Source organism: Electrona antarctica (assembly GCF_951216825.1).
Source record: "Electrona antarctica genome assembly, chromosome: 21".
Classification (NCBI taxonomy): Eukaryota; Metazoa; Chordata; class Actinopteri; order Myctophiformes; family Myctophidae; genus Electrona; species Electrona antarctica.
In genome coordinates, this window is record NC_136802.1 from 27880527 (window position 1) to 27893804 (window position 13278).

The following is a 13278-nucleotide window of genomic DNA, read 5'->3' on the forward strand; positions in this document are numbered from 1 at the left end:
TCTTTTTTTCCTTCTTTTTTTTCCCTTCTATGCTAAATTTTGATTGATTTGATTTGATTGTTTATTTATTTCCGTGTCCTGCACACATTGTGCCAAACCCTCATGGGTTTATAAGACACCATTTCACAATTGCATTTACAGCATTTAAATCTATCATGTGCTGTTTCTCACTACATGTTCCACAGTGTCACCACACATCTCTACAACAACAAACACTACTCTGTTTTGTTTAATGCCACCATGTCCTCCATCTTCTCAAATAATCCCTCTATTAGAGGGTTGTTTAACTTGCCGGTCAACATGTGATACCTGCCCCCGCATTTCTCTACGAGCGCCATTAGATCCCCGTTCCTCAGGATGTGCTGCTCGGTGCTCTCCCCTAAAGTTTCCCCCCAGGTGAACAGCAGCAGTGTGCGCCGCCACATCTCCTCCCCAAACAGTCCCACGTGGTCCTCCACGGCCTTCCTGTATTTTGGAGTAAGGGTCAGGTAGGCCGGTATGACCAGGAGGAGGACGTGCGGTCCTGGGTGCGACAGGGAGATGCTGTCCAGAATGTTCTCTCTCTGTGCCGCGTCGCTTGGGTCCGGTCCGTTACGCCACCCGAGACCCAGCGGCTCTACGATGCTGACGTTCCGACCGGCTATCTGGCCTCTCCAGGGCTCGGAGCTTGACCCGTCGGCCTGTGATGCCTCTTTGCCCAGAATGGTGACTCCTGCTGGGTAGTGGGAGGACTGGTTCTCCCGTAACATCACCACCCTTAACTCTGACTCTGGCATATTTTTGTTTAATGTGCTGCGGTGGTCGTGACTTGGAGACATTAACGTATCCCCTCTGATGACCTTTGCTTCTTCCGGTTTGTTTCCCTTCTTCCTCTTGTTTTCCATCTCCTCATCACATATTTCTGATACACTGCCTTTCATCTCCACCTTTCGTCCCCTCTCCTCTGTGCTCCCCATGTCTCCCAGTCGTGTGTCAGACTGACATTTATTGCTCTCAGAAGCTGATGAGGCTGTTTCTACTCTCTGATCTTCCGTTTCTTTCGGGCCTTGGGCTCTCCTATCCGATTCTGTTCCTCTCACTCCCTCTTCCTTCCTGTCTGGCTCCTCCACCACACCCACCTCCTGGTACATGACATGAGCATCCCCCACTGACCCCGCGGTACTCTTGACTGCAGTCATCAGTTCACATTTCCTATGAGCTCCGTGTAATTTATGCGTGCCGACGTTGCTCGTGTCCACCTCATCGTCTCCATTACACCGCTCGGAATCTCCGGGCATGGCGTCTCTTTCCTTACTTTCCTGATCTTGCTCTCTTTTGCACACCTCCGCCTCCCTCCTTTCAAGACTTTTCTCCCAGCTGTTGGGTTTCTTGATCGTATCCCTTACGCCATTCTCTCTGCCGCGAAGTTCTCCTTTTGGTTTTGTCGCTTTCATGCTCTCCACCTCGCGCTGCAGTGTTTCATTGGCCCGTTTCAAAGCAGCGACTTCTAGATTGCTCTCACGCAAAACGTTCTGGATTTCAGAGTCCTTGCTTTTCACTTGCTCTTCATATATACACCGAAGTTCAGTAATCTCTTCCTCCCGACGCACACGTCCACTTCTCTGCACCTCGCACTCCCTCTCATGCTCCTCATACTTCTCTCGTAGGTCCTCTATCTCTTTTGTTATTCTCTCATTTTGTTCTCGCAGTTCTTTGACTCGGCCTTGGCCCTCCTCGTATTTCTTGGTGATGTCTGAAATAAATCTCTTGCTGTCTTCTTCCACTTCTCGCAGCTGGCTCTTGGCTATTTCCTTCTCCTGCGTTGTGGATTCAATATCCTGCGTTATGCTGGCGATCTCCCTCTCGTACTCCCGTATCATGTTTGTCGTCTCCTTCTCCACCTTGCCTGTCAACTCCTTCAGTTCCGACTTCGTCTGCTCGATTGTTTGCCTCAGTTGGGCAATCTCTTTTTCATTCTCGCCGTCTCTCCGGTTCAAGCTGTTGAGTTCTGCTTCTTTCTCTTGGAGTTTTTGTGTCACTTCAGCATCTCTCTCTCTCGCGCGCTCTGCATGATGCCGCTGTATTTCAGTGATTGTGCATGTGTTTATTTCATTGTTCTCTTCCAGCTGTTTCAAAAGGTTTGCAGAGCTCTCTGCCGCTTCCTCCAGCTCTTTATCTTTCTGTGTCACTAGTTCTTGTGTTTTGATAAGTCCTTGTGCATTCCTCTCAATAATATGTTTCAGTTGCTCAATCTCTTCTTCCCTCCTCTCATCCCTCTCACTTTGTTCCTCCCTCCATTTGGTCTCTCTGGCGTCAGTTTGCTGCCTCGTCTGTTCCATCTCCATTTCCTGTTCTTTCACATTTTTCTCCTTTTCGTTTACGATACACAACTTAATCTCTTTCATCTCTTTTGCATCAAGCCTTTCCCTCTCCTCCTGTAGCCGAAGGTTGTTCTCCATGTTCTCTATGTGCCGTTTCAGCTCAATCGTCTCTCGTTCCTTGTCGTGCAGTATTTGTTCCATCTTTCCATTCTGAACTTGAACAACCTGTTCTTTCTCGTCCTTTTCTCGCCGTTCTCTTTCCATCGCACTCGCATGCTGGCGTTTCAACTCGACAATCTCTCGTTCTTTTTCTTGAATTACGTTTGCCATTTCTTTTTCATGATTTAGAATAATTTCTTCCTTCTCCTTTTCATTTTCTTGCCTTGTCTCGTCTGTTTGGAGTGTATGCTGCTGTTTTAACTCTACAATATCTCTTTCCTTTTCTTTCATTTTTTGGGTGATCTCTGTTGTATAATTGAGTAAAATTGTCTCCTTTTCTTTTTCATGTTCTCGTCCTGTTTCCTCCATTTGGATGGCGTGCTGTTGCTTTAACTGAGATGTCTCTTGACTAATCTTCTCAAGTTCATCTGCATGCTGTTGTTTCATCTCTTTAATCTCTCTTTCTGCTTCTTGTTGTATGTGACTTATTTCAGCCCGGTGACCTTGGTTGACCTTTTCCATACCTGCCTCATTTTCTCTTAACTCTCTTTGCATTTCTTCCTGGTGTTGAACAAGGTTCAATTCTATCAGTTTTTCCATCTGCTTAATTTTCCTCACCATGTCGTCTTCATGCTGCAGTTTCATGCCTTGCATCTCCCTTCTCTGCACCTCGCACTCCCTCTCATGCTCCTCATACTTCTCTCGTAGGTCCTCTATCTCTTTTGTTATTTTCTCATTTTGTTCTCGCAGTTCTTTGACTCGGCCTTGGCCCTCCTCGAATTTCTTGGTGATGCCTGAAATGCATCTCTTGCTGCCTTCTTCCACTTCTCGCAGCTGGCTCTTGGCTATTTCCTTCTCCTGTGTTGTGGATTCAATATCCTGCTTTATGCTGGCGATCTCCCTCTCGTACTCCCGTATCATGTTTGTCGTCTCCTTCTCCACCTTGCCTGTCAACTCCTTCAGTTCCGACTTCGTCTGCTCGATTGTTTGCCTCAGTTGGGCAATCTCTTTTTCATTCTCGCCGTCTCTCCAGTTCAAGCTGTTGAGTTCTGCTTCTTTCTCTTGGAGTTTTTGTGTCACTTCAGCATCTCTCTCTCTCGCGCGCTCTGCATGATGCCGCTGTATTTCAGTGATTGTGCATGTGTTTATTTCATTGTTCTCTTCCAGCTGTTTCAAAAGGTTTGCAGAGCTCTCTGCCGCTTCCTCCAGCTCTTTATCTTTCTGTGTCACTAGTTCTTGTGTTTTGATAAGTCCTTGTGCATTCCTCTCAATAATTTGTTTCAGTTGCTCAATCTCTTCTTCCCTCCTCTCATCCCTCTCACTTTGTTCCTCCCTCCATTTGGTCTCTCTGGCGTCAGTTTTCTGCCTCGTCTGTTCCATCTCCATTTCCTGTTCTTTCACATTTTTCTCCTTTTCGTTTACGATACACAACTTAATCTCTTTCATCTCTTTTGCATCAAGCCTTTCCCTCTCCTCCTGTAGCCGAAGGTTGTTCTCCATGTTCTCTATGTGCCGTTTCAGCTCAATCGTCTCTCGTTCCTTGTCGTGCAGTATTTGTTCCATCTTTCCATTCTGAACTTGAACAACCTGTTCTTTCTCGTCCTTTTCTCGCCGTTCTCTTTCCATCGCACTCGCATGCTGGCGTTTCAACTCGACAATCTCTCGTTCTTTTTCTTGAATTACGTTTGCCATTTCTTTTTCATGATTTAGAATAATTTCTTCCTTCTCCTTTTCATTTTCTTGCCTTGTCTCGTCTGTTTGGAGTGTATGCTGCTGTTTTAACTCTACAATATCTCTTTCCTTTTCTTTCATTTTTTGGGTGATCTCTGTTGTATAATTGAGTAAAATTGTCTCCTTTTCTTTTTCATGTTCTCGTCCTGTTTCCTCCATTTGGATGGCGTGCTGTTGCTTTAACTGAGATGTCTCTTGACTAATCTTCTCAAGTTCATCTGCATGCTGTTGTTTCATCTCTTTAATCTCTCTTTCTGCTTCTTGTTGTATGTGACTTATATCAGCCCGGTGACCTTGGTTGACCTTTTCCATACCTGCCTCATTTTCTCTTAACTCTCTTTGCATTTCTTCCTGGTGTTGAACAAGGTTCAATTCTATCAGTTTTTCCATCTGCTTAATTTTCCTCACCATGTCGTCTTCATGCTGCAGTTTCATGCCTTGCATCTCCCTTCTCTGCACCTCGCACTCCCTCTCATGCTCCTCATACTTCTCTCGTAGGTCCTCTATCTCTTTTGTTATTTTCTCATTTTGTTCTCGCAGTTCTTTGACTCGGCCTTGGCCCTCCTCGAATTTCTTGGTGATGCCTGAAATGCATCTCTTGCTGCCTTCTTCCACTTCTCGCAGCTGGCTCTTGGCTATTTCCTTCTCCTGTGTTGTGGATTCAATATCCTGCTTTATGCTGGCGATCTCCCTCTCGTACTCCCGTATCATGTTTGTCGTCTCCTTCTCCACCTTGCCTGTCAACTCCTTCAGTTCCGACTTCGTCTGCTCGATTGTTTGCCTCAGTTGGGCAATCTCTTTTTCATTCTCGCCGTCTCTCCAGTTCAAGCTGTTGAGTTCTGCTTCTTTCTCTTGGAGTTTTTGTGTCACTTCAGCATCTCTCTCTCTCGCGCGCTCTGCATGATGCCGCTGTATTTCAGTGATTGTGCATGTGTTTATTTCATTGTTCTCTTCCAGCTGTTTCAAAAGGTTTGCAGAGCTCTCTGCCGCTTCCTCCAGCTCTTTATCTTTCTGTGTCACTAGTTCTTGTGTTTTGATAAGTCCTTGTGCATTCCTCTCAATAATTTGTTTCAGTTGCTCAATCTCTTCTTCCCTCCTCTCATCCCTCTCACTTTGTTCCTCCCTCCATTTGGTCTCTCTGGCGTCAGTTTTCTGCCTCGTCTGTTCCATCTCCATTTCCTGTTCTTTCACATTTTTCTCCTTTTCGTTTACGATACAGAACTTAATCTCTTTCATCTCTTTTGCACCAAGCCTTTCCCTCTCCTCCTGTAGCCGAAGGTTGTTCTCCATGTTCTCTATGTGCCGTTTCAGCTCAATCGTCTCTCGTTCCTTGTCGTGCAGTATTTGTTCCATCTTTCCATTCTGAACTTGAACAACCTGTTCTTTCTCGTCCTTTTCTCGCCGTTCTCTTTCCATCGCACTCGCATGCTGGCGTTTCAACTCGACAATCTCTCGTTCTTTTTCTTGAATTACGTTTGCCATTTCTTTTTCATGATTTAGAATAATTTCTTCCTTCTCCTTTTCATTTTCTTGCCTTGTCTCGTCTGTTTGGAGTGTATGCTGCTGTTTTAACTCTACAATATCTCTTTCCTTTTCTTTCATTTTTTGGGTGATCTCTGTTGTATAATTGAGTAAAATTGTCTCCTTTTCTTTTTCATGTTCTCGTCCTGTTTCCTCCATTTGGATGGCGTGCTGTTGCTTTAACTGAGATGTCTCTTGACTAATCTTCTCAAATTCATCTGCATGCTGTTGTTTCATCTCTTTAATCTCTCTTTCTGCTTCTTGTTGTATGTGACTTATTTCAGCCCGGTGACCTTGGTTGACCTTTTCCATACCTGCCTCATTTTCTCTTAACTCTCTTTGCATGTCTTCCTGGTGTTGAACAACGTTCAATTCTATCAGTTTTTCCATCTGCTTAATTTTCCTTAACATTTCATGACATTCGGTTTTCATTTCAACTTTCATGTCTTCCATCTCCTTGTGTTTTTCTGTCAGTTTTCTTTCCATCTCTGCCTGCATTTCCTGACATTTGTTCTCCATTTCAAGTTTCATGTCCTTCATCTCATTGTCCTTTTCACTCAGTCTACTTTCCATCTCTGCCTGCTTTTTTTCACACATTGTCTTCATTTCCAGTTCTTTGCCTTCCATCTCCTTGCCTTTTTCAGCCACTCTCCTTTCCATCTCTGCCAGCATTTCTTGACACATTGTCTTCATTTCAACTTGTATGTCCTCCATCTCCTTTTCATGTTCTCCCGTGAGCTTGCATTCCACCTCCACCATCTTTTGTCTGTTGTCCCTCTCTTTGCTGACGTCTTCACTCTCACGCTGTAAAACAATGTCCTCGTAGTGCCTTTCTGACTCACGTACGTCTGCTTGTAAATCCTCAACCCTTTTCTTCAACTCCGCCTTCTCTTTCCCCTGCAGCTCTACCCTTTCTGATAAATTCTTAATTTCATCCTTCAACGCCTGGTGCCTTACTCTGTTCTCACCCTCCCTCTGTTTTCTTTCACGGTCTTTCTCCGAGCCGAGGCGCTCGAGGTCGAGCAGCTTAATCTGCTGCTCGTCGATTCTCTCAATCAGCTCTTCGATCTCCCTCTCTTTCAGCTCCAGTTTGAGGAGGCCGTCGTCTTTTTCACGGGTGCACTGGCGTAAAGTGGCCAGGATCCTGTTGTGTTCGGCGTTCAGATCCTGAATCTCTCTCTCCTTGTCCTCCGTCAGCCACCTCATCCTCTCCTCCAGCTCTCCCATTTCGTTCTTTGTCTTCTCGCCGCTCCTTCTCTCCTCCTCCTCTTCCTCCTCGTCCTCTTTTTCCACAGCAGCGCCACTGTTGGCCGGCGACTTCACCTTCTTCTTCTTCCGGTCGAAGAACCACCGGATGCTCTTCACCTCTCTCTCCCTCATCTTCTTCATCTCCGTTTCCTGCCGGAGCATTTTGTCGCCCGCCTCCTTCAGCCGCTGTGTGAACTTCTCGTTCCTCTGTCGACTCAAGCTGCTGACCTCCTGAACCAGGCCCGAGAAGGCCTCGCACCGGTTCCCCACGGCCATCTTCTCCACCATCTCCAGAAGCTCCGCCACGTGCGCCTCCGAGCCTCCTCCGCTGCTGCCACCTCCGGCCACACTTCCGCCGCCACCGACTCCTAGTTCTACATTACTAATGACGTGGTACCTCCCCTTGCATTTCTCCAAGAGCCACTGGAGATCCCTGCCGCCCCTCTGGATGTACTGCTCGATGCCCACCCCTTCCCTGAGCTGGTCGCCGTGGGTGAACAGCAGGACCACGTGCCTCCACACGCCTTCGCCCAGGAGCTCCAGGTGCTCCGTGACGGGGCCCACCTTCACCAGCGTGTCCAACCTCAGGGCCAGTAGCAGCGCGTGAGGCCCCGGAGGACACATCGCGACGCTGGCCACGATCTCCCTCTTCACTCTCTCCGGAGTCGGACCCGCCACCCCTCCTTCCCAGCCCGGGGCGTCCACCACCGTCACCAGTCTCATGGCGACCTCCGCCTGCCGGCGGGCGCACTCCTCCGTCACCGTCCCCGTCGGGAAGAAGTGGGCACCGCCCAGGATGGCGTTGCCCGCGGAGCTCTTCCCCGTCTCGCGCTCTCCCAGCAGAACCAGTCGGACCTCGGGAAGGCGCCGGAAGGGCTTGGAGAATGACTGCCGGGTGTCCAGTTCTGAGACGTGATGAGAGCCATCGCCTGGGCAGGGAGAAATGAACAGAATTAGTTCATTTGGATGCAGTGTTGATTTTGGCAGGAAATTTCTATTTTAGTTTTAGTCATAATATGACTAAAACTAAAATATAGTATATATAATATAGACTATATTATAGTCACTCTTGATTCTTGAATAGTATTCATTTAGTTTTTGTCACATTTTAGTCACATGTTTCATGTCTAGTAGTCACGTCTAGTTTTAGTCGACTAAATATCATAAGATTCTTTTGTGTATTTTGATGCCTTGATGCCGTCGTAATGGGTGATTTTACATTTGCTGAAAATAGCCGATCTACATGTTCACAACGCGTCGCGCTGCGAAGCATTGTGAGCTTGTAGATTGGCTATTTTCAGCATGCAACCAATTGTAAAATGACTTATACTGGATCTCTTGTCCACTATAGTCCCTTCCTAACATTTTTAGTCTAGTTTTAATTTGTTGACGAAATTGTCAATATATTTAGTCATATAGTTTTAGTCATCATAGCTTAGTTTTCATTAAGTTTCCATTTAGCTTTTGTCAGTGAAAAATGATAGTCGACGAACATTCTTCGTCATTGTTTTAGTCGACGGAATCGACACTGTTTGGACGTAATTGTATTCTAACAAAGCGTGTCACCTCACCTCAAGCGTCACTTGGTTTGCGATGCTCAAAGGAGCAAACAAATTGAAAAACTACAGTTGTAGAAGATATACTGTACAATTAGCAGGGATGTACAAGCTCGCAATGCGACGCATTGTGAGCTTGTAGATCAGCTATTTTCAATAGATTTTGTACACATTTTGCACAATGAGTACTTTTACTTGTAGTACTTTAAGTACATTTTGATGCCGATACTTTTGTACTTTTACTCAAGTACATTTTCAATTCCGTACTTTTACTTGTAACGGAGTTCTAATTTCAGTATTGGTACTTTTACTTAAGTAAAACAATTGAGTACTTTTTCCACCACTGCGACTAATGCAATAGTTTCCAGTAGATGTAAATAAACAGAAGTGTGTGCCTGTGTCTATGTTTCCCCAGCAGGGGGTGTAGATAATGAAATGATGCAATTTTGCTATTTCACTTCATATGAAAGCAGACAGATAATTATATATTGGTTAATTAGATTGAGTGAATAGTTTTGAAACTATACACTTTATAGAAATTAAGTTAAAACTCTCAAGTAGAGAAAACACCAATTGAATGGCTCTCATTCAAATTTAGTCACATATAAATTCAAAGGCCAAAGCATCAGCTATGATCATCCTCATCTTCATCTTCTTGCTAGCGTAGCAAGAGCCGCATGTGTAAACAACAAATCTGTCTAGTAATTAGGTGTATTGTTCTAATACAAATATCTAAGGCCTCACTCACACCTAAGACACGCTTGTGTCCTGTGTCTTCTGTGTGTCATGGCCGCCTCAATGCATCGCAAAGCATTGAGGCGGCCATGAAACACAGGCAGAGCACAGAACATTTGTTCTTTATGTGTGTGTACGAACGACACCCTTGTGTCCTGTGTGTTCTGTGTGTCATGGCCGCCTCAATGCATTTCCAATGGGAGTCACATGGTTTCATGACACAACCTTGTTGCATGGGGGGGGGGGGGGGGGGGTTGACAGCCATGCAGAAGACAGCCATGCAACAAGGTTGTGTCATGAAACCATGTGACTCCCATTGGAAATGCAGAGGCGGCCATGACACACAGAACACACAGGACACAAGTGTGTCGTTCGTACACACACATAAAGAACACATGTTCTGTGCTCTGCCTGTGTTTCATGGCCGCTTTTCCAAAGGAAGTCACGTGCGGTTTGACCAAACACTTGTATTTGATTGCCCCGGCCCCCTCCCCCCATCACACACAACTGTTTGGTCAAACCACGTGACTTCCATTGGAAAAGCATCGAGGCGGCCATGAAACACAGGCAGGCAGAGCACAGAACAGTTGTTCTTTATGTGTTTACGAAGCCTTAGGTGTGAGTGAGGCCTAGAAGATGATCATAAGAACAGCAAAAGAAAGATTGGCACTGGGTGGCTCTAAAAGCAGCTGTAGTAGTGAACAACCCGCAACCTCAGATGGGCAGATCAGCTGCTCCTCCAGGTGACCACCATGGCTAGACTCAGAACAGAAGGTGATAGAGCTTTTGTTAAGGGCTCCTCACCAGTGTTGTTTTCGTCGACTAAAACTACGACGAAAAATGTTCGTCGACTACCTTTTTTCACTGACGGAAACTAAATGGAAATATAATGACTAAAACTAAGACTATATATACTGACAATTTCGTCAACAAATAAAAACTATACTAAAATGTTAGGAAGGGACTAGTGGACAAGAGATCCAGTACAAGTCATTTTACAATTAGTTGCATGCTGAAAATAGCACATCTACAAGCTCACAACGCGTCGCAGCGCGACGCGTTGTGAGCTTGTAGATCGGCTATTTTCAGCAAGTGATTACGACGGCCTCAAGGTCCGCCAAAATACATTTTAGCCGACTAAATCATCGATTTAGTCGAGACTATGACTAAAACTAAAATCAAAATGTGCTGCCAAAAACAACACTGCTCCTCACCTGTGGAATCAACTTCCATTGGAAGTTAGACAGGTTACCTCACTGGGCACTTTTAAAACTCTCCTAAAGACTCATTTTTATAGGATGGCTTAAAGCCTTTGGCTATAATGCTTGTGCTCATTTGATTGCGTTTGTTTTAAATTGAAATTGGTTGTGCTCTGTGTCTGTTTTTGTAATATACTCATGTGTTTTTTGCTTTTGTGATTTGTTATTTGTGTTGTGCACTTTGTAAACATGCTTTTGAAAGGTATTAATATTATTATTATTATTATTATTACAAGTGAATGATTTCAGACTTGTGAATATTGCCAACTTTGCCAAGTGGCTTCTGTGATCTTATTTTCTATAGCCTTGAGTTCACGCAAGTAATGAAACTCACTTATTAGAGCAGCTCTGATGCTTCCTCTCTGTGTCTGCGCCTCCATCTGCCTCTGCTTCTTCCTCCTCTCCCTCGCTCTCCGCTTCCCGTCCGCCTCCAGGTCCCGCAGAACCAGGTTGTCCACCCCAAAGTACCCGAGCACTCCTCCTCCTCCGTTCCTCCCGCTCACCATCTCCTCCATCTTCCTCATCAGCCCTTGAACTTGCATGGCCGTGGTGGCATCCCCTTTGCTCCTGCTGCTGCTGTTGTTGTCCAGGATGTGGTACCGGTTGCCGCACCTCTTGAGGAGGTTCTGGAGGGCCGGCCCGCTGCTCAGGATCCGCTGTTCCATGGACGCCATGGACGCCAGCTCGTCCCCCCTCGTGAACAGCAACAGGGCATGCTCCCAGACGCCTTCCCCTAAAGGCTCCAGGTGCTCTTCTATCTGTCTCGTGAAGGCCTCCGTCACCGACGCGCACGAGCGCACAACGAGAAGCACGGCGTGCGGTCCGGGAGCGCACTGCAGCGACACGCCGCGCCAGGTCTCTCGCCGCACCCAGCCGGGCGTGCTGTTAAGCGGGTAGTACCACTCCCAGCCGGGGGTGTCCACCACCGTGACGCGTCTCCCCGCCACGTCCGCGCGCCTCTTCACGCACTCCTCCGTGGGCCTCCCGCTCTCGAAGAAGAAGCCAGCCCCCCCCGCCTGCGTGCCTCCGCCTCCCAGGATGGTGTTGCCCGCCGCGCTCTTCCCGGCTCCTTTCCGGCCCAGGAGAACCAGTCGAAGTTCGGGGAGGAGAAGGGGAGGAGGAGGAGCGGCGAGCGAAGCAGGAGTCTCTGGTTTCGGCATGGCGGCTTGCAGGCACTCGTCTGTGAAGAGAGGCAGCAGTACTTCCTTAGTGCACCGCACCGGCTGAGCTACAGCTAAATGACACACAAAAACAGAGATGTGTGCTCAGTGATCTAGCTATACCACATCAGCAATTATACCTGTCAATACAGTGTTACTAATCCTATCTCAGTTAACCCATTTTGGGGCGGGAACCCCTTTTGGTGTTTTAAGCATACTTTAGCCATTGAAAAAATAGCAGATCTACAAGCTCATAGCGCGACACCGAGTGCCGCGCTACGAGCTTGTAAATTGGCTCTTTGAATATATATTCTCTCAGAGCCAATTTTTACTAAACTAAAATCTTTGCTTCTGGGGGGGTCCCAGGAACAACAGATGGGGGTCGGCGGCCAAATTACATATAATCTTGGGGGTCCTTGACATGAAAATGTTTGAGAACGGCTGACAGAAACATATCAGAACACTGTCAGGATTTAGAAGACATTTGTAGAATTTACCCAGGTCAAAATGGGTTAAATGAATGTCTGTCCTTTTAAAGACTGGTTTACTGAACAGAGACAACACATCAGCACATTTCCTACGTCACTTCCCTCTTCTCCTCTCTCTGACTGTTTACAGAATAGAATAACACGCATGCTGAACTGTATAGTACAGTATAAATTAATGGATGAAAACTTTGACTGAACTCACCGCTGATTGTTACCGTGACCGTGTCGCTGCTCTCACAGTTTCCCTCCATCCCGTCCCCCGTCACGTCTCTTCCTCTTGTCCTTTCACTCTTCCTCTTTTTTCAGTTCCACTTTTGTAGTATTTCGGTAAGACGTTACTCACATTGCCATTATTACGCAATGCCACCAGAAACAACAAAGTGGCTCTAATTTGAACAATATAGTGATGCACTGACTGCACAATCACAGGGGACACATAGTAAGAATGCTAAGCACCTACATACGCATGTGTCACGTGATTGTCCTGCGTTTTTTTTAGAAGCACACCGTGTTGTCTACTGTCTAAGCAGGAAGTTACGAGTGAGCGCTGTATAAAGCCACTGGCACTACTTTGTCATATGTGCACAATGTGTGTGCTTGTGCGTTTGCAATACACACTGACTGAATACACCCAAAGCTGCATTTTCTCAGGCATGCACCTGATAAGTGTTATAAGACAGTGCTTCCCAAAGTGGGGTCCGTCCGGGGACCCCCAGGGGTCCTTGAGGGACTTCCAGGGGGGTCCCCAGCTAAATGAAAGTTTGGAACTATCCATTTTGTACACGCGCAGAGTTAAATTAACATTGATTTTACAATATAAATTGGGGGTCCCCAGAGATATAAATGCCATTAAATGGGGGACTAATGCATGTCAAACTGAGGGGTCCTTGAAATTAAACGGGTTGAGGATCACTGCCGTAAAACTCTTCTTATGGGGGGGTCCCTGGCATGTATTTTCAAATGGGGGTCCGCGGGCTAATAAATGTCAATTTGGGGGTCCTTGACATGAACAAGTTTGGGAACCACTGTTAGAAGACACACTTACAGGACCATGCACTATCCATGCCTACTGTACTGTATGTATACAGGGGTCAGTGGGGGGAAAAGTACTCAATTGTTTT

The 13278-nt window shown here is 46.4% G+C and overlaps 1 protein-coding gene across 1 annotated transcript; it reads right to left on the reverse strand.

Annotated features, from left to right (window-relative positions):
* Positions 1 to 39: 39 nt before the first annotated feature.
* On the reverse strand, positions 40 to 12408 carry LOC306914312 (uncharacterized protein; the record flags this gene model as incomplete). The annotated part of the gene is made up of 3 exons (XM_079491309.1): positions 40 to 7888; positions 10844 to 11743; positions 12360 to 12408. The coding sequence occupies 3 exons, from the start codon at positions 12406 to 12408 to the stop codon at positions 216 to 218; spliced, it is 8622 nt and encodes a 2873-aa protein (XP_079347435.1). The 3' UTR covers positions 40 to 215.
* Positions 12409 to 13278: the final 870 nt, after the last annotated feature.